The 21,978-nt window shown below is 44.2% G+C and overlaps 2 protein-coding genes across 2 annotated transcripts; both read left to right on the top strand.

Moving 5' to 3' along the window:
* Window positions 1–9,963: 9,963 nt before the first annotated feature.
* Window positions 9,964–10,341, top strand: LOC137362992 (histone H2B 1/2-like). The gene has a single exon (XM_068027109.1). The coding sequence runs from the start codon at window positions 9,964–9,966 to the stop codon at window positions 10,339–10,341; it is 378 nt and encodes a 125-aa protein (XP_067883210.1).
* Window positions 10,342–10,677: 336 nt separating this feature from the next.
* On the top strand, window positions 10,678–21,288 carry LOC137363017 (histone H2B-like). Its single transcript, XM_068027137.1, has 4 exons — window positions 10,678–10,801; window positions 12,276–12,363; window positions 19,000–19,126; window positions 20,944–21,288. Exons 1-4 carry the CDS (start codon window positions 10,678–10,680, stop codon window positions 21,286–21,288), a joined length of 684 nt encoding a protein of 227 aa, XP_067883238.1.
* Window positions 21,289–21,978: the final 690 nt, after the last annotated feature.

Below are 21,978 nucleotides of genomic sequence, written 5' to 3'. Positions count from 1 at the left end.
TATGGTAATGCCACTGAACATCAAGAGGAGATTATTAGATTCTCTCTTGTTTGAGATGGTCATTGCCTGGCACTTATCTGACGCGAATGTTACTTGCCACGTATCAGCCCAAGCCTGGATATTGTCCAGGTATTGCTGCATCTGGGCACGGGCTGCTTCAGCAGCTGAGGAGTCATGAATGGTGCTGAACATTGCGCAATCATCAGTGAACATCCCCACTTTCGGCCTTGTGATGGAGGGAAGGTCATTGATGAAGCAGCTGAAGATGGTTGGGCCTAGAACACGAGCCTAAGGAATTCCAGCTGTAATGTTCTGAGACTGAGATGATTGACCTGAACAACCACAGCCATCTTCCTTAATGCTAGGTATGACTCCAACCAGCAGAGAGTTTTGCCATGATTCCCATTTACACTAGTTTTGCTCGGGCTCCTTGGTGCCATTAATGGTCAAAGGTTGTCTTGATGTCAAGGGCAGTCACTCTCACCTCACAATGCAATGTTTCTTTAACTCTAAAATAAAAGCAAAATTCTGCAGATTCTAGAAATATGAAATTTAAAAAAACAAAAATGCTCAAAATACTCAACAGTTCAGGCAGCATATGTGGAGAGAGAAACAGAATTAACATTTCAGGTCTGTGTCCTTTCATCTTACAATATGTTTTATGTCCTGGTATGTAATGGTCAGGTTCGTTCAGTTTGCAGTAATGGAATTAATACTGTGTCTTCCACACTGACTATTTGTGAGATTTGTGGAGTGGTGTGAACATGTAGCTCAGTCTGCAGTCTGTGTACATTATTGAGATTAATTCTGTACTTTACAATCAGGTACTGTTTGTCTGTTCCATCTGACATTGAATTTGTAGTTCAGGCTGCTCTCTTGTGAGAGTGACACAGTGCCTTGCAATCTGATAGTGGGTGTGATTTTGGACTGGGATTGATGTATCTCCCTGTCAGTGGGACTGAGTTGGGGTGAAATGGAAACAAGTTCAATCTTTCCTGCTCTGTGTGACTGTTGCATTGACTGTTGGTCTCTGGAACTTGGGATCAGTGCCGGTCTGACTACTTCTGCTGGCGGCGATTGTGGAATTGATGTCTCTGCTCTCTGAGAGTGATACTGTACTTACTGTGTGTGAGGAGCTTGCTGCACTTCCTCTTGTGTCGAGGAATCACGACATTTATTCTGCTTCCATCAAGTATTTGCCTGTAGAAAGGAAATGTATTTATTATAATTCAGGAAGAGATGTGGTAGAAGATACAAAAGTGACCAAAACAATTTTTCAATTAATAATCATTATGAACAATCACAGAGGAAACCCAGCAACACAAACAGAGTCAGTGTCTGATTCCACTGCAGTCCTTCAGCCCCCAGCTACTGCATGGCTTTGGCCATTTTACAACAATTAAATGACATCCAGAAACAATCCACTGGGCCATGAATGGGACTGACCGACGGAGCAGGTACTTTTGCACAGGTCAGATTTCCAGTTCCCGCTCCCATGGTCTAACCGTTCAAGCGAAACCAAACAGCCACTGTTTAAAATGTGTCCTTCACACTTCTCACCTGGTGCCTATAATAGATTCTCTTTGTGTAACTCGCCACATCCTGACTGTCCGCTTCTGTTTCCACACTTCACTGTCCAATAACAAGAAACTGTGGGATGAGGCTGAATCGCTCTCTTTGCGCTGGCACGGACATGATGGGCCAAATGGCCTCATTCTGTGCCGGAATTTTTCCATGTTTCTGTTTGCGGAATTGTTGCAGAAATCTGCGCCTGCGCTCCCCTCCCCCAGCACTGCCTGTGAGCGGAAGGAGATGGTTTAAAACAGCCGCGAATGGAGAGGTCCCGGTCCCGATGGAAGGGAGCAAACAGCAGCCTCCTTCCAGCAGCACATCGCTTTGGGAGCGTGTCCGCAGATAGACTCAGAGATCACCATCGAGTCCGGGGCAAGTATAAGGGGAGGCGGGGGCTGTTTGTAAGAGGCAGAGTGGAGCAGGAACTGGTCCCGGAACATGGAGTGAGTGGGGGAAGGGAGAGGCCATTCTCGTGTTGTGTGTGGACAAGGGGATGGAGACAGAATGGGAAGAACCTGTTGCTGCAGTGCAGTCAAACAATGATAATATTTGTCTGACTGGGCTTCCTTTGTGGGCGTTTATAATTATTATGAGAGATTAAACTCATTAAAATCCTGTATCTTCTACCTCACCAGTATATGAATTATAAACATTCTTTAGTTCAAATAGACAAATAATTGAATGAACCAAAATAAATGTGATGTTTCCTCCACCAAGTTACATGGAAGAGTGTCACCAGCTCCTTCTCACACACAGTCCGTACATTATCATTCACAGAGTGCAGAGACACAGACAGGTCATCAGCTCCACAGTCTCAGACAGCAGAAACAGATCCAGAGACACATTTTCAATCCATCAATCAAATGTAGCAGGAGAGACGCACGTTGTTTTCATGTCACCCCAACTCAGTATCACTGACAGGTAGATACACAAATCCCAGTCCAAATTCTCACCCACTATCAAATTATCAGTGTGTCAATCCCACAATAGAGCTAACTCAGCTACAAATTAAATACACATAGAACTGACACATGGTTGCTGTTTCAAAGTTACAGAAATAACCTCAATGAAGTACTCCGAGATTCAAGTTAAATACCAGCCTAATATTTACACGGGTTTTGACTTTATTATCAGTATTAATTCCCATAATGTGTCCAGACATATACATTAGATACAAATCTCAAGTGCATAATCAGATTGCAGAGGTACAAACTCAGATTCCACTTTAAAACTCATCCGGATTGTGAAACTAAAAGATGCAATATAAATTTGATTAGTCTCGTTTGAGCTATAAAGTACGTACCAGTCCTAAAACCTCACATAGTGTCAGATGGAAGATACTGTACTATTCCAGACTGAGCTCATTTTACATGCAAGTCCAAGATTCTCACTCAGAGTTAGACTGAATGGCACTGATCAAATTGATCAGTACAGCCTGAGTTACACTTGCACATTAATCCTGTATCAGATTGTAGGATACATTATATTTCACTATTGTGTTCACAGTGACAGATACTATTTAATACTAGGCAAAACCTCAAACAGGATTTATGTATCTACCTGTCTGCTTAAAACCTACCACATCAGTGGCCTGTTGCTGTGCTGAATTTCTATGTAGAATAAATCCAGACTTGCACCAGTCCCAGTGACGGAAGGTTTTATAATGAATCCCACACTCTCACAGAGTACCAGACACTAACAGATAGAGAGTGATTTTGAAACCCATGCTAGGTGCCAGATGCTGAAAGGTATAGGTTGATTACTGCACTCACTGACAGTACCTCAGCCTGAGTCATCTGAAGCAACCTAACACACAAATAGTAGCACTGAGAGATTGAGAAAGAGTCCAAAACTCAGAGTAACAGACACTGATAGACACAATCTGAAAACTGCTCGCACATGGATCCAGTATTGGCTAACTCACAAGAAACAGAGTGGGGATAATTGGGGAATTTTCAAATTGGCAAACTGTAACTAATGGAGTGCCACAGAGATCAGTGCTGGTGCCTCAATCTTTATAGTCTTTATTAATAACTTGCATGAAGGGACCGAGTGTAAATCCAAATTTATGGATGGTACAACGATAGGGAGGAAAGCAAGTTGTGAGAAGGACACAAAGTGTCTGCAAAGAGATATAGCTAGGTTAAATCAGTGGGCAAAAGATTGGCAGATGGAGTTTTCTTCTTTCTTTTGGGCCTCCTTATCTCGAGAGACAATGGATACGCGCCTGGAGGTGGTCAGTGGTTTGTGAAGCAGCGCCTGGAGTGGCTATAAAGGCCAATTCTGGAGTGACAGGCTCTTCCACAGGTGCTGCAGAGAAATTTGTTTGTTGGGGCTGTTGCACAGTTGGCTCTCCCCTTGCGCCTCTGTCTTTTTTCCTGCCAACTACTAAGTCTCTTCGACTCGCCACAATTTAGCCCTGTCTTTATGGCTGCCCGCCAGCTCTGGCGAATGCTGGCAACTGACTCCCACGACTTGTGATCAATGTCACACGATTTCATGTCGCGTTGCAGATGGAGTATAATATGGGAAAATGTAAGATTGTCTACTTTGGCAGGAAGAATAGGAAAACAGAATATTACCAAGGAATCTGTGTGTCCAGGTACATGAATTACAAAAAAGTTAGCATGCAGCTATAGCAAGTAATTAGGAAGGTAACTGGAATGTTGGCATTTTTAGAGAGGGGAATGGAGTTTAAAAGTAGGGAAGATTTGCTGTAACTGTACAGGGCATTAGTGACATCCCAACTAAAGTACTCCACACAGTTGTGGTCTCCTTACTTAAGGAGGGCTATACTTGCATTGGAATCAGTTCAGAGAAGGTTCACTCGGCTGATACTTGGGAAGTTGGATTGCCTTATGAGTAAACGTTGAGCAGGTTGGGCCTATGCTCACTGGAGTTTAGAAGATTGAGAGGTGATCTTATTGAAACCTATAAGATTCTCAGTGGGCTGGACAGGTAGATGCTGAGAGGATGTTTCTCCTTGTGGGGGAATGTAGAATTAGGGGCCACAGTTTCAAGATAAGTGGCCTCCCATTCAAGAAGGAGATGAGGAGGAATTTCTTCTCTCAGAGGGTTGTTCATCTTTGGAATTCTGTTCTCCAGAGGACTGTGGAGGCGGGGTCATTGAATATATTCAAGGCTGTGATAGACAGATTTTTGATCTACAAGGGAGTCAATGATCATGGGCGCAGGCCGGAAAGTGGAGTTAAGGCCACAATCAGAACAACCCCGATCTTATTGAATGGCAGAGCAGGCTCGATGGGCCAAATGGCCATCTCCTGCTCCTATTTTGTATCTTTTTATCTTCTTACACACACACACACTCAACCAGTGTGTGGCAGTGGATCTAGAATTAATCCCACCTTCGTACAAAATACCAGAGACTGAAAGGTACAGAATAAATCCCACAGATACATACAGGATGACTGACAGGTACAGAATGAATCCCATGCTCACACACAGCACCAGGGATTGAAAGATACATGTGATTCCCACCCTCACAGAACAACATCAGACTGAGTTACAGAATGATTTCCACATTCACATCGAGCACCACTGACTGCTAATTAATTCATCCCACAATCACACACACTACCAGCGGCCGACAGATACAGAATGTATTGCACACTTTCACAAAGTACCAGTGAGTGACAGGTGCAGAACGAATCCCACATTCACAAACTGTACTAGAGAATGGCAGATCCAGTACCAATGACCAATTCAGAATGAACTCCAAATTTACACATGACACTAGAGATGGAGAGATACAAACTTAATTCCACATTCACACTGCGCGAGAGACTGATAGTTACAAAATGGATCCAGAACATGCAGACAGTGCCAGAGACTGACAGTTACAGAATGAAGTAAACACTCACATACAGTACCAGAAATTACAGAAATGGAATTGATACCACACATATATGCGATACCAGAGATGGAGCATACAGAATGAATCACACACACACAACAAGAACAGAGATAGAGTTATACAGAATGAAACACACACACACACAACAAGAACAGAGATAGAGTTATACAGAATGAATCTCACGCTCATATACAGGACAACAGATTAACAGGTAAACAATCACCCTCAAACACACATACATTACCAAGGGTCAGTTCAGAATGACTGCAAAACTCAAATAATGTGTTCGAGGTTGAAAGATGCAGATGAATACAAAACTCACACACAAGATACTAATAGATACAGCCTGAAAACTGCACTCAAACACAGTGCAAGGGACCGACAGATACTGAATGAATCCCACACTCATATTCAATACCAGAGACTGACAGATGCAGAATGGATGTCACACTAAACTTCTTCTTCGGAACTCCCTCTGGAATGAGGATGACTTTCTTCCACTCCAGGGTTGTGGTTCCTTAGGCAACTGAATAGTTCAATTCTTGATCCACACACTCGGCCACAGGTGGGGCAGATGGTGCTTGGTGAAGTGGGTGAATGGGATTCTCCAATTTCCAAATACTCCTTCCACTGTTTGCATTTGGTTGCTTCCTGGGCATGTCGACGAATTTCAAACTGGCTGGCACCTTCGCGGATGCTTCTTCTCCATTTTGGGTGGTCTCAGGCAAGAGATGCCCATAAATCAATGCAGATGTCACGTTTTTTCAGGATGTCTTGAAGGAAATTCTTGTAATGTTTCCTCTGCCTCCTGGTAGCTTCTTGCCCTGATGGAGTTCAGAGTAGAAAGCTTGTTTTGGGACTCTGGCGTCAGGCATGGGGATGATGTGGCCCGTCCAACATAACTGACTAGCCATGACCAGCGTCTGGATACTGGGGATGTTGGCCTGAGAGATGACACTGATATTGGAGCGCCTGTCCTGCAACTGAATTTGCAGGATCTTGCAGAATCACCACCAGTGATATCTCTCCAGGGCTTTGAGATGTCTGCTGTACAGTATCCATGTTTCTGACACATACAGGAGGGCAGGTCACACTGCAGCCATGTCAACCATGAGCTTGGTGGCTGATTTGAGTTCTTTGTCATCAAACATTCTTTTCCTCAGAGGACTGAAGGCTACGCTGACACACTAGACGTGATGCTGAGTGTCATTGTCGATATCTGCCCTTGGTGACAGGAGGTTCCCAAGGTATGAGCAGTGATCCACATTGCCCAGTGGTTCACTGTGGATCTTGATAGTCGAGGGGTAGTGTCGGGGAGCAGGCTGGTAGAGGACCTTTGTCTTCTGGATGTTTTGCTTAAGGCCAATTATTTCATACACCTCCGTGAATGCATTGATCAGGGTTTGACGCTTGGCCTCTGAGTGTGCGCATACGCAGGCGTCGTCAGCATACTGCAGCTTGATGACAGAGGTTGGAGTGGCCTTACATCTGGACTGGAGGCAACATAGGTTAAATAGTTTCCCACTCGTCGTGTAGAGTAGATCTACACATGCGACCTAAAGAACAGCTGATGGGCTGAAAGAACACTGGAACAACAAAAACTTGCTGACAGCCACGACATGTGTGGATTCTTCAGCACAGTCAAGAGCATTCACGGCCCACGTACCCAAGGACCTACCCCACTGAGAGCAAAGGAATGGAGTGACACTGATCAAGGACAGATAGGCAATCTGCACTCGTTGCAAGGAGCACTTTGAAGATCCCCTCAATCGTGACTCAGTCCTTGATGCGAGTGCCCTTGACCGCATTCCACAGCATGCTACCCACCGTGCTGTCAGCACAATCCCAGGCTGAAAGAGATTGAAAAGGCCATCTGACAGCTAAAAACAATAAGGCAGCTGGCATAGATGGAATTCCCATCAAAATTCTAAAATCTTGCAGAGAAGCACTCTTGACACAAATACATGGTCTCATTTCCCTCATTTGGAAGGAGGAGAGCATGACAGGGGATCTCCGAGACACTGTAATAGTGATCATCTTTAAAGAAGGTGACAAGACTGACTGTGGTAACTACAGAAGGGTATCCCTGCTGTCCGCCACAGGGAAGGCCATCACAAGAGTCCTTCTCAACTGCCTCCTCCCCGTGGCTGAAGAGCTCCAACTGGAATCACAATGTTGATTCTGTCCATCAAGAAGCACAATGGACATGATCTTCACAGCAAGACAACTCCAAGAAAATGTAGGGAACATCAACAACCTTTCTACCTGGTCTTCTCTGACCTGACAAAGGCCTTCGACTCTACCAACCAGGAGGGATTATGGAACGTCCTCAAATTTGGCTGCCCAGAGAAATTCATCATCATCCTCTGACGACTGCATGATGACATGCAAGCTGTAATCCTTCCCAACGGACCTACCACTGACCCAATCCCAATGCAAACTGGGGTCGAGCAAGGCTGTGTCATCGCACCAATGCTCTTTTCCATCATCCTTGCCTCAACACTCCACCTCATCTCCTCATACTCACAGTACCAGAGACTGACGGATACAGAATGGATGTCACACTCACAGTACCAGAGACTGACAGATACAGAATGGATGTCACACTCACAGTACCAGAGACTGACAGATACAGAATGGATGTCACACTCACAGTACCAGAGACTGACAGATACAGAATGAATGTCACACTCACAGTACCAGAGACTAACAGATACAGAATGGATGTCACACTTACAGTACCAGAGTCTGATAGATACAGAATGGATGTCACACTCACAGTACCAGAGTCTGATAGATACAGAATGAATCCACACAGCACTGGAGACGTCTTTTCTTCTTCTTTGGCCTCCTTGTCCCGAGAGACAATGGGTAAGCGCCTGGAGCTTGTCAGTGGTTTGTGAAGCAGCGCCTGGAATGGCTATAAAGGCAAATTCGAGAGTGACAGATTCTTTCACAGGTGCTGCAGATAAAATTGGTTGTCGGGGCTGTTACACAGTTGGCTCTCCCCTTGAGCTTCTGTCTTTTTTCCTGCCAACTGCTAAGTTTCTTCGACTCACCACACTTTAGCTCCGCATTTATGGCTGTCCGCCAGCTCTGGCGCTCACTGGCAACTGACTCCCACGACTTGTGATCAATGTCACAGGACTTCATGTCGTGTTTGCAACCGACTTTAAAGTTGAGACATGGATGGTTGGTGGTTCTGATACCAGTGACGAGGTTGCTGTACAATGTGTCCTTGGGTATCCTGCCATCTTCCATCCGGATCACATGGGCAAGCCATCTCAAGCGCCGCTGGCTCCGTAGGGTGTATATGCTGGGGTTGTTGACCACCTCAAGGACTTCTGTGTTGGGGATACGGTCCTGCCACCTGATGCCAAGGATTCTCCAGAGGCAGCAAAGATGGAATGTATTGAGACGTCGCTCTTGGCTGACATACCTTGTCCAGGCCTCGCTGACGTAGAGCAAAGTACTGAGGACACAGGCTTGATATACTTGGACTTTTGTGTTCCGTGTCAGTGTGCCATTTCCCCACACTCACTTGGCCAGTCTGGATATAGCAGTGTTCTCGCACCTACACTGTTTGGGATCTTCTTCTCCCTGCTGCTCTCACATGCGTTCAAGTCTTCAGAAGAAGGAATTTTCCTCCAAGATCAGATGACAGTTTGTTCAACCTTGCCCATCTCAGAGCGAAGACCAAAGTACAGAAAGTCCGCATCAGGGAACTCCTCTTTGTTGACGATGCTGCATTAACATCCCACACTGAAGAGTGTCCGCAGAGACTCATTGAGAGCATTGCGGCTGCCTGCAACGAAGTTGGCCTAACCATCAGCCTCAAGAAAACGAACATCATGGGACAGGACATTATAAATACTCCATCCATCAATATGGGCGAACACGCTCTGGAAGTGGTTCAAGAGTTTACCTATCCAGACTCAACTATCACCAGTAACCTGTCTCCCGATGCAGAAGTCAACAAGCACATGGGAAAGGCTTCCACTTCTATGTCCAGACTGGCCAAGAGAGTGTGGGAAAATGGCGCACTGACGCGGAACCAGGGACTGAGAGCTACCAATTTACATAAAACACTCAAACACAGTAGCAGAAAGTAAAAATAGACGGAATTAATTGCACACTCACACGCAATAGCAGAGACACAACGACACAGAATCAGTCAATAAGTGTCCTCCCAACAACAGCCAGGACATTTCCAGGCAGCTTTGCACAGGGAGCGACTGTTTTACTATAAACTGGGACTGGAGAGCGTCTTTGTAAAATATACTTACGGATTGCAGTAAGGGTGTTTGTGATTGGTAGCAAATATTTATTCTGATTGGATGGCGGAAGACACCAATTAGAGAATTACAATATAAAACCGTTTTGACATCACTCCCAATCACCCAATCACAATCTTTACTTTCCCCCATCCCTCATTAGCATAGAGCTGTGGGATTGTCTATTTAATCGGCACTCGGAAGGGGTTTGGTTTATTTCTGTGTTTGAAATTGAATCTGAAGATGGTTGAGGAGAAGAAGAAAGCAGCTGCGAAGACGGGCGCCAAGAAAACTCTGAGTAAACCGTCAGCAAAGGGCGGCAAGAAGCGGAGAAAGTCGAGGAAGGAGAGTTACTCCATCTACATCGACAAAGTGATGAAGCAGGTTCACCCCGACACCGGCATCTCCTCCAAGGCCATGAGCATCATGAACTCGTTTGTGAACGATATTTTCGAGCGCATCGCAGATGAGGCTTCCTGCCTGGCCCACTACAACAAGCGCAGCACCATCAGCTCCCGGGAGATCCAGACTGCCGTGCGCCTGCTGCTGCCCGGGGAGCTGGCCAAGCACGCCGTGTCGGAAGGGACAAAGGCGGTGACCAAGTACACCAGCTCCAAGTAAAACTGCACAATGGACTGAAAAACAGATCAAACACAACGGCTCTTTTAAGAGCCACCCACAATCTCTCTGAAAAAGCTGCAACATCATCTGTCTGGTTTTGATTTGTTTTGTTTTTTTATACGAAGAGTCTGGAAATTTCTAATTGCCTTTCTGATCTCTTTTAACCTATCCCAGTGACAGTGGGATAACCTAACCTATGACAGTGAAGTGTGGAAACAGAAGCGGACAGTCAGGATGTGGGTAGTTACACAAAGAGAACCTATTATAGGCACCAGGTGAGAAGTGTGAAGGACATTTTAAACAGCGTCTGTTTGGTTTCGCCTGAACGGTTAGACCATGGGAGCGGGAACTGGAAATCTGGCCTGTGTAAAAGTCCCTGTTCCGTCGGCCAGTCCCATTCATGGTCCAGTGGATTGTTTCTGGATGTCATTAAATTGTTGTAAAATGGCCAAAGCCCCTGGTATGCAGTAGCTGGGGGCTGCAGGACTGCAGTGGAATCAGACACTGACTCTGTTTGTGTTGCTGGGTTTCCTTTGTGATTGTTCATAATGATTATTCATTGAAAATTGTTTGGGTCACTTTTGTAACTTCTACCACACCTCTTCCTGAATTCTACAGGCAATACTTGAAGGAAGCAGAATAAATGTCGTGATTCCTCGACACAAGAGGAAGTGCAGCCAGCTCCTCACACACAGTAAGTACAGTATCACTCACAGAGAGCAGGGACATCAGTTCCACAATCACCAACAGCAGAAGTAGTCAGAACACAAAAACACACAAAATAGGAGCAGGAGTAGATCCTGTGGCCCGTGGAGCCTGCTCCGCCATTCAGTACCATCATGGATGATCTCAGGCTTCAATTCCACTTTCCCGCCTTCTCCCCTTATCCCCTGATTCTCTGAGAGATCAAAAATCTGTCTGTCGCAGCTTTACATGTATTCAATGATGGAGCATCCACAATCCGCTGGAGTAGAAAATTCCAAAGATTCACAACCCTTTGAGTGAAGTAATTTCTCCTCATCTCAGTCCTAAATGATCAGCCCCTTATCGTGAGACTGTGTCCCCATGTTTTAGATTCTCCGACCAGCAGAAACAATCTCTCAGTGTCTCCCCTATCCAGCCCCTTCGGAATTTTGTATGTTTCAATGAGATCACCTCTCATTCTTCTAAACTCGAGAGTATGGGCCCAATTTACTCAGCCTCTCATCATAGGACAATCCCCTCATCCCAGGGACTAATTTAGTGAACATTTGCTGCACCGCCGCCAATGCACATATATCCTTTCTTAAGTGTGCAGACCAAGACTTCACACTGTATTCCAGATGTAGTTTCACCGAAATCCTGTACAATTGTAACTCACTTCTTTATTCCTGTATTCTAATCCCCTCGCAATAAAGGCCAACACGCCATTTGCCTTCCTAATTGCTTGCTGTACCTGCATGCTAGCTTTCTGTATTCCTTGTCCAAGAACACTCAAGTCTCTTTGAACATGAACACTTACAAGTTTCACACCTTTTATCAAATATTCTACTTTTCTATTCTTATGACCAAAGTGAAGAACTTCACACTTCCCTACATTATACTCCATCTACCATCTTGTTACCCACTCACTGAACTTGTCTATATCTCTTTGCAGCCTCTCTGTGTCCTCCCACAGCTTCCCTTTCCACCGACCTTTGTATCATCAGCAAACTTAGATACATTACTCTCTGTCTCTTCATTTAATTCATTAATTTAGATTGTAAATAGCTGAGACTCCAGCACTTATCCTTGCAACACTCCATTATTCACTACCTGCCAATCCGTTCATACCCAGTCTTTGCTTCCTATCCATTAACCAATCCTTTATCCATGCTAATATATTACCCCCAATTCCATGAGTCATTATCTTCCCGATTAACCTTTTGTGTGGCACCTTGTTGAATGTTTTTCAGAAATCCAGGAATACGACTGGTTTCCCTTTACCCTACTCGTTACATCCTCAAAAAACTCTCATAAATTTGTCAACAAGATTTCCCTTCAGTAAACTCATGTTGACTTGTTTGAATGCTTTTCTCAGTGCATTGTTCAGACTTCCTGCATTTTCCCAATGACTGATGTTAGGCTAACTGACCTGCAGTTCACAGTTTTCTCTCTCCTTCCTTTCCTGAAAAGCAGTGTAACATCTGCCAACTTCCAATCTGATGCAAATTTTCTGACCCCCTCCCACACCCACTGCAATATTACACGTAACGGCGGTAGGGAGAAACAGCCTGTCTGCCCCAGGCCAATCAAGGCCCTTAATTGGCCAATGAACTGCCACTTATGGGCCTCCTCTCTCCGCCGCGGGTATTTTGTCCTTGGTTATGTTGGGGGCGGGGAGGCAGTGTGGCAAAGGCACCAAGAACCCTGCCTGTTTTCTTTATTCATTCATGGGATGTGGGCATCGCTGGCCAGGCCAGCATTTATTGCCCATCTCTAATTACCCTTGAGAAGGTTGTGGTGAGCTGCCTTCTTGAACTGCTGCAGTCCATGTGGGGTAGATACACCCACAGTGCTGTTTTTATTGCCTTCATAGTGGTTAGATACGACTGTGTGGCTTGCTAGGCCATTTCAGAGGGCATGTCAGAGTCAACCACAAAGCTGTGGGTCTGGAGTCACATGCAGGCCACACCAGCTAAGGACAGCAGATTTCCTTCCCGAAAGGACATTCGTGACCCAGATGGGTTTTTACAACAATCGACAATGGTTTCATGGCCATCATTAGACTCGCTTTTTAATTCCAGATTTATTAATTGAATTCAAATCCCACCTTCTGCTGTGGTGGGATTTGAACCCATTTCCCCAGAGCAATGGGGACTCTGGGTTACTCGGCCAGTGGCAATACCACTACGCCACCGCCTCCCCTTGGAAAGCCAGGCGTCTTTCTTACAGGCTGCAGGGGGTCCTCCTGATAGGGCACCCTGTTCCCCATGGAGGGCCGCCCTCAAAGCTCCAACCGCCCCCAATGGACAACACAGCCCCGGACCCCGTAACCGACCCCCCATTGCCTCAGACTTAAAGGTAACATTATATATTCTATCAGAACAGACTGAATGACAAATAACATAGCACTCCACAAAACTCTAGTGTTAGAGTGAAAGTTATTGTCTCAGTTATTTATTGCAGCCTGAGCTACACATTATATGCCAATCTAAAATGTCATACAGTTTCAGACTGAGATACAGTATTTATTCCATAAATGCAAAACGCGCTATATGTTCCACAGGAGTTCAAACTATTGAACAAGCCTGGGCTCTTTTCTCTGAGTGGTCACGTAAAAGAAGCATTGAATAATATGAAGGGTTTCGTTAGGGTAGAGGACGAGATGTTTCCCACTTGTGCTGGAGTTCAAAGCTGTGAATCTGAAATAGTCAGTAATACATTAAATAAATAACTCAGGGGAAACTTCTTTACCCTGCTTCAACAGCACTTGAGCTGATGAACATTGTTACATTTAACAGCAAACTAAATGATTAAATGAAGCAGAAACAATTCAAGGGATTTGCTGATAGGATTAGATGAAGTAGGGTTGGAGTAAGCTCATTGGAAATACCGGCACTTGGGCAGAATGGCCTGTCTCTGTGCTGTAAATAAAGAGCAAAGAACAAAGAAAATTACAGCACAGGAACAGGCCCTTCGGCCCTCCAAGCCTGCGCCGATCCAGATCCTCTATCTAAACCTGTCGCCTATTTTCGAAGGGTCTGTATCTCTTTGCTTCCTGCGCATTCATGTATCTGTCTAGATACATCTTAAAAGACGCTATCATGCCCGTGTCTACCACCTCCACTGGCAACGCGTTCCAGGCACCCATCACCCTCTGTATAAAGAACATTCCACGCATATCGCCCCTAATCTTTTCCCCTCTCACTTTGAACTCGTGACCCCTAGTAATTGAATCCCCCACTCTGGGAAAAAGCTTCTTGCTGTCCACCCTGTCTATACCTCTCATGATTTTGTACACCTCAATGAGGTCCCCCCTCAACCTCCGTCTTTCTAATGAAAATAATCCTAATCTACTCAACCTCTCTTCATGGCTAGCGCCCTCCATACCAGGCAACATCCTGGTGAAGCTCCTCTGCACCCTCTCCAAAGCATCTACATCCTTTTGGTAATGTGGCGACCAGAACTGCACGCAGTATTCCAAATGTGGCCGAACCAAAGTCTTATGCAACTGTTACATGACCTGCCAACTCTTGTACTCAATACCACGTCCGATGAAGGAAAGCATGCCGTTTGCCTTCTTGACCACTCTATTGACCTGCGTTGCCACCTTCAGGGAACAATGGACCCGAACACCCAAATCTCTCTGTACATCAATTTTCCCCAGGACTTTTCCATTCATTGCATAGTTCACTCTTGAATTGGATCTTCCAAAATGCATCACCTCGCATTTGCCTGGATTGAACTCCATCTGCCATTTCTCTGCCCAACTCTCCAATCTATCTATATTCTGCTGTATTCTCTGACAGTCCCGGTCACTATCTGCTACTCCACCAATCTTAGTGTCGGCTGCAAACTTGCTAATCAGACCACCTATACTTTCCTCCAAATCATTTATGTATATCACAAACAACAGTGGTCCCAGCACGGATCCCTGTGGAACACCACTGCTCACACGTCTCCATTTTGAGAAACTCCCTTCCACTGCTACTCTCTGTCCCCTGTTGCCCAGCCAGTTCTTTATCCATCTAGCTAGTACACCCTGGACCCCATGCGACTTCACTTTCTCCATCAACCTACCATGGGGAGCCTTATCAAATGCCTTACTGAAGTCCATGTATATGAGATCTACAGCCCTTCCCTCATCAATCAACTTTGTCACTTCCTCAAAGAATTCTATTAAGTTGGTAAGACATGACCTTCCCTGCACAAAACCATGTTGCCTATCACTGATAAGCCCATTTTCTTCCAAATGGGAATAGATCCTATCCCTAAGTATCTTCTCCAGCAGCTTCCCTACCACTGACGTCAGACTCACCGGTCTATAATTACCTGGATTATCCCTGCCACCCTTCTTAAACAAGGGGACAACATTAGCAATTCTCCAGTCCTCCGGGACCTCACCCGTGTTTAAGGATGCTGCAAAGCTATCTGTTAAGGCCCCAGCTATTTCCTCTCTCGCTTCCCTCAGAAACCTGGGATAGATCCCATCTGGACCTGGGGACTTGTCCACCTTAATGCCTTTTAGAATACCCAACACTTCCTCCCTCCTTATGCCGACTTGACCTAGAGTAATCAAACATCTGTCCCTAACCTCAACATCCGTCATGTCCCTCTCCTCGGTGAATACCGATGCAAAGTACTCGTTTAGAATCTCACCCATTTTCTCTGACTCCACATATAATTTTCCTCCTTTGTCCTTGAGTGGGCCAATCCTTTCTCGAGTTACCCTCTTGCTCCTTATATATGAATAAAAGGCTTTGGGATTTTCCTTAACCCTGTTTGCTAAAGATATTTCATGACCCCTTTTATCCCTCTTAATTTATCGTTTCAGATTGGTCCCACTGAACAAAACCCACACTCACAGGCAGTACCTGAGACTGACTGATATTGAACAAAACCCACATTCATAAACAGTACCAGAGACTGACAGATGTTAAATTCATCCCAAGTTCACAACAGAAACAATAACTGAGAGATCCAACAGTAATCCAACACTTACATATATTATCAGTGACTTAAAGGGACAGAATTAATCGCACACTCAAATATAGTGCATGTGACTGGGATACAGAATGAATCACACAGTCACATACAGCAACAGGGACATGTCGGCACAGTATGAATCTGACAGTCATGTACAGAAACAGAGGCTGACATATATCAAATGAAACCCACACACACATACAGTGACACTGAGAGCTATAACATATATGCCGCATTCATATATAGTACCAGAGATTGACAGATACAGAATGAATTACACACACACAAACAGTTCCAGAGCCTTATACATTCAGAGTGAATATCACACTTTCTACCAGAGACTGACCAATGCAGCATGAATCCCACACTCCCACTCAGTAATAGAGACTGACAGACAGCCACAAATAAAGAATGATTCTCATTCTCATGTACAGGACAGCAGACTGATTTGCCACAATGGTGTCTCTAATCTTTGGGCAAACTCAATGCAATAACAACTCATCTCCATTCCCAGTATTTCTAAATCCCACCTGTCCTGCATAATCTGAACAATTATTGCATGTTGTGACTGATTGTCTGATCTGTAAACTGCACTGTATCACAGATTGCTGACATTTGCTAGCTGAAAGGGAGAACTGCAACATAGAAGCAGAAATTGGCACAGTCTGTCAGGGTTAATAAGCAGGTAATGTGAGGTATTACATTTTGTGCTACACTCATATTGCTTCACATTTTTATACTGCTCAGTGGCGCAGTGGGTAGCACTGCAGCCTCATAGCTCCAGGGACCTGGGTTCGATTTTGGGTATTGCCTGTGCAGAGTTTGCCAGTTCTCCCTGTGATCGCGTGGGTTTTCGCCGGGTGCTCCGGTTTCCTCCCACAGCCAAAGACTTGCAGGTTGTCAGGTAAATTGGCCCTTATAAATTGCCCCTCGTGTAGGTCGGTGATGGGGAATATGGGATTACTGCAGGGTTAGTATAAATGGGTGGTTGTTGGTCAGCACAGGGTTAGTATAAATGGGTGGTTGTTGGTGGGCCGAAGGGCCTATTTCAGTGCTGTATCTCTAAATAAAATAAATAAAAGTAATCAATTCTTAATAAAAATGTTTGACTGCATTGATCTGATATTTGTAAATGTGCCCTGTTATATATTACACTACATTGAGCAGTATTTCTGTCTGATTTTTCAGGATACTATTTGCATTACTTCAAATAAAGAAAACATAACTACACAAAGAACTGAGCACAATGCTGAAAATTTCACAGCAAACAGTCAAAAGGGAAAGAGATAACATATAGAAAGAAAAAAAGCTAAAATTCTGGAAACACTCAGCCAGTCCGGAAACAACTGTGGAGAAGAGAAGCTCGGCTTAATTGTCCGGTTCTGTGACACTTCTATAGACCTGAAACATTGCCCCTACCTTCTTCTCTCCACAGATGCTTCTAGAACTGCTGAGTGTTTCTAGCATCTTCTGTTATTCAGATTTCTAGCGGCTGCACTATTTCTCTTTTTGAAGAATAAAACAATCCCTGGGAAGGAATGGAAGTTTACATAAGAAATAAGAGCAGGAGTGGCCACTCTGCCCATCGAAATAGTTCCACCATTCAATAATATAACAGCTGATCTCCAACCTCAACTCCATCTTACCACACTGGCAGAGCCCCCTTGATTCCCTTAGTATCCAAAAACCTATCAATCTCTCTTGAATATACACAATGATTGAGCATCCAGAGCTCTCTGGGATAGAGAATTCCAAAGATTCATAACCCTTTGACTGAATAAAAATCTCCTCTTCTCAGTTAAATATGACCAAGCCCTTTATACTGAGACTGTCACCCTTCGTTCTAGATTGAACAGCTAGAGGAAACATCCTCCCAGCATTTACCATGTCAAGCCACGAGGCTTTTTATGTGCCAGTGAGATTACCTCTCGCTCTTCTGAATTCTAGGGAATAGAGGCCGAGTCTATTCAATCTCTTCTCGTAGGACAATCCCCTCATCCTGGGAAGAAGTCTACTGACACATCTCTGTACTCCCTCGAAGGCAAGTATATCCTTCCTTAGATAAGGGGACCAAAACTGCACAGCTGTCCAAGTGTGATCTCGCCAAGGCCTGTATAATTGCAATAAATGCTCCTACTCTAATCTCTTTGCAATAAAGACAAACATATCATTTGCTTTCCTAATTGGTTGAGTACCTGCATGTTAACTTTCTGTAATTCATGAACAAGGACAATCGGGTCCCTCTGAATGTAAACATTTCCCAGACACTCACTAATTTTAAAAATGTTCTGCATTCCTGTTTTCCTGCTGAAGTGTGTAACTTTACACTTCTCCCCATTATATTCCATCTCTCTTGTTCTTGCCCACATACTTAGTCTGTCTAAATCCATTTTTACCCTCTTTGCATCTTCCTCACAGTTTACTTTGCCACCTCACTTTATATCATCGGCAAACATGGATAACATTACATTCGGTCACCTCATGTAAGTCATTGATACAGAATGTAAATAACTGAGTCCGGAGCACCAATCCTTGCAGTATCCAACTACTTACAGCTTTCCTGCTGAAATTGACTCGGTTATTCCTGCTCTCTGTTTTTTGTCTGTTAACTACTACTCAATCTATACTGATATATTATCCCCAAATTGCATGGGACCTACATTGGTGTAATAACCTCTTGTTTGATAACTTATTGAATGCTTTTTGAAAATCCAAACAGACTACATCCACTGGTTCCCCTTATCTGCCCTGGCAGTTACAACATCAACATATTCTAATAATTTATCATTGATGATTTCCTTTTAATAAATCCATGTTGACTCTGCCCAACCATATTCTGATATTCCACATCACCCTTTACCACGTCTGCAATAATAGATTGTAGCATATTCCCCATTGCTGATGTCAGGCAAACTGGCCTCTAGTTCCTTGCTTTCTCTCTCCTTCCTTTCTTGAATAGTGTGGATATGTTTTTTACCCTCCAATCCACAGCTTCCAGAATCCAGGAATTGTTATTTTTATAAGGAATGGGAATAGTTGTGGGAAAATGAATCCGAGTAATTCTATTCTGAGTCCACTGTATGATTCAGGTCAAATAATAATTATCAATAAAAAAGGAGTAAAATCAGAGTTCAATTGAACTTTAATTTGAAGGAAATCAGTGTTGGAAATATGTTTATTCAAATTATCCACTTCTTGGTTTGGGAAACAAAATTCCTTTGAGACAGTACCCAACTCAGTTTCCATCTTTCAGTTTCTCATCTGTGGAATTTAAGGAACGCCAAACTGTAATGGCTGGGAATCAAACCCGGGCACAGCTGCTTGGAATGTCATTGACCTGAAACATTAACTCCATTCTCTCTCCACAGATGCTGCCTGACCTGCTGAGTATTTCCAGCATTTTCTGTTTTTATTCCAGCTGTTTGGAAGGCAGCTATGCTCACTGCTCTAACAGCATCGCTCACATGGAGCAATACATTGAGTCTTTCTGTGGATTTTGGGACTGGGCCGCTGTCTTTTGGTCTCTGATGCTATAATCACAGCCAATAAAATACTCAGCTCAGTTCCAGGTGTTTAAAACTGGTGAACTGAAAGGTGACATGAAGAAAAACTTTTTCATGGAGTGAATGATTAGGATCGGGGATGCCTGATAGGCTGAAGAAGGCAGATTCAATCATAGCTTTCAAAAGGGAATTGGATAAGTAATTGAAATGAAAAATATGCAGGGCGGAAGAAAGGCCAATAAGCTGGCACGGAATCAATGGGCTGAATGGCCTCCTATTGTGTTGTAACTATTCACTGATACTGTGTGTCTAAGACCAAAAATTGATTAAAGACCTGTTTCAGCCTAGTTACTGTTACAGATCTCAAACAGAGTTTGGCTGTTTATCAGGGTGTTTCTGAACAGCAATAAATCACAATTTTACAGCACGGAAAGAGTTCATTTGAACAATTGTGCCCGTGGCCGCTCTTTGAACGAATTATCTAATCAGTTCCACCTCCCTGTCATTTTCACATTGCCCTGTAACTTCCCCATCAAATAATGATCCAATGCCCTCAGGAAAGTTATTATTGAATCTGTTTTCACCTCCCTTTTCAAGCAGTACATTTCTGATCATCAGAACGCGTGTTAAAATATCACCTCGTCTCCCCCTCTGATTCTTTTAACAATTCTATGTCCACTGGTTACAGACCCTTCTGCCAGTGGGAACAATTCCTCTTAAACCCATTACAATGTAGAACACAACTATTAAATATTACATTAACATCTCTGCTCCAAGAAGAATGAATCCAGCTTTGCTATTCTTTCCCGCATCTCTTGAACCATTCTGGTCAATCTCCTCTGCACTCTCTCTCAGGCCTTGATATCCCTGCTGAACTGTGGAACCTAGAATTAGAAATGCTCCAGCTGAGGCCGATAACTAGTGATTTAATTTATAAAAGTTCAGCATAAACTCCTTGTTTGTGACCCGAATTCCCATTTCTGGTTTCTAACCCAGTGTCGGCTCTGAGCTGTTGAAACTGCCTGAATAAATAATTTCGCCCAACAAAGCGCTCAATTTAGAGAAGCCGGAATGTGAGAAGCTGAAAATAAGGGATCCTCACAGCCAGGCGACATTTCCCGGTGGATTTTTCAATAGAAACTGGGGCTGGAGAGAGTCTTTGGGAAATGTAATTCCTGAATGCAGTGAGAGAGTTTTTGATTGGTTGCAGATGTTAAATCTGATTGGATGGCGAAAGAGACCAATTAGAGTATTACAATATCAAACCATTGTGACATCACTCCCAATCACAATCTTTACTTTCCCCCATCCCTCATTAGCATAGAGCTGTGGGATTGTCTATTTAACCCGCACTCGGAAGGGGTTTGGTTTATTTCTGTGTCTGAAATTGAAACTGAAGATGGTTGAGGAGAAGAAGAAAGCAGCTGCTCAGAAGGGCGCCAAGAAAACTGTGAGTAAACCGTCAGCAAAGGGCGGCAAGAAGCGGAGAAAGTCGAGGAAGGAGAGTTACTCCATCTACATCGACAAAGTGATGAAGCAGGTTCACCCCGACACCGGCATCTCCTCCAAGGCCATGAGCATCATGAACTCGTTTGTGAACGATAATTTCGAGCGCATCGCAGATGAGGCTTCCTGCCTGGCCCATTACAACAAGCGCAGCACCATCAGCTCCCGGGAGATCCAGACTGCTGTGCGCCTGCTGCTGCCCGGGGAGCTGGCCAAGCACGCCATGTCGGAAGGGACAAAGGCGGTGACCAAGTACACCAGCTCCAAGTAAAACTGCACAATGGGCTGAAAAACAGCTCGAACACAACGGCTCTTTTAAGAGCCACCCACAATCTCTCTGAAAAAGCTGCATCCGAATATCTGTATTAAATCATTTAAAGACAATGTATAATATAATAAGGATCCTACTGCTGTGTTTGCTGTCCCATAAACTTTACATGAACCCATAATCAGCTCACCCGTCTTCACTTTTTTGCTTGAAGCTGTTATTGTACTGTTTTTTTTTTTCACAGCCCCTGAATGACCGCATTAACACTTGCTTTCAGTGGTCAAGGTTAGACCTTAATCCCTTAATGATTTTATTAACAGCAACTTTCAGCAGTGCAACAGCCTGGGATGGGATTATTACAGAGCAGGTTAAGGGCAGTTCCAGAACTCGTTCCGGCTCCCTCTTTTCACAGAAGGACACTGAGCTCTGATTGAAAACTAAACAATGTTTCACTTCAGGCCAATGCAATGAACAGGGATTTATTCCCACCAGGGACAGTTTGAAAGCGATTGCAGAATGAGCCACAATTGAAACAACATTTTACAAGTTGAATAAAACAAAATACAGAGAAGGGATTTTCAATTTTTGACGAAGAATTACATTTATTTTAATCCGCTCCTTTCCGGCAATGAAATTGGCGGGATTTTTGAAATTGAACAATTCTCTGCTTCTGATGTCGTGGTGGGTAAATCC

The sequence above is a fragment of the Heterodontus francisci genome, unplaced genomic scaffold (assembly GCF_036365525.1).
Source record: "Heterodontus francisci isolate sHetFra1 unplaced genomic scaffold, sHetFra1.hap1 HAP1_SCAFFOLD_51_2, whole genome shotgun sequence".
Taxonomy (NCBI): Eukaryota; Metazoa; Chordata; class Chondrichthyes; order Heterodontiformes; family Heterodontidae; genus Heterodontus; species Heterodontus francisci.
The sequence above is the reverse complement of the archived record's forward strand: the minus strand, read 5'-3'. Positions and strand labels throughout refer to the sequence as shown.

What these genes read in the sequence shown, in the direction of transcription:
- LOC137363017 (XM_068027137.1), top strand. Translation starts at nt 10,678, where the DNA reads ATGGGAGCGGGAACTGGAAATCTGGCCTGTGTAAAAGTCCCTGTTCCG. An exon ending in TAAAATGGCCAAAGCCCCTG is followed by an intron (nt 10,802 to 12,275) that starts GTATGCAGTAGC and finishes AATGTTTTTCAG; the next exon opens with AAATCCAGGAATACGACTGG. An exon ending in GTCAACAAGATTTCCCTTCA is followed by an intron (nt 12,364 to 18,999) that starts GTAAACTCATGT and finishes TCCAATCCACAG; the next exon opens with CTTCCAGAATCCAGGAATTG.
- LOC137362992 (XM_068027109.1), top strand. Translation starts at nt 9,964, where the DNA reads ATGGTTGAGGAGAAGAAGAAAGCAGCTGCGAAGACGGGCGCCAAGAAA.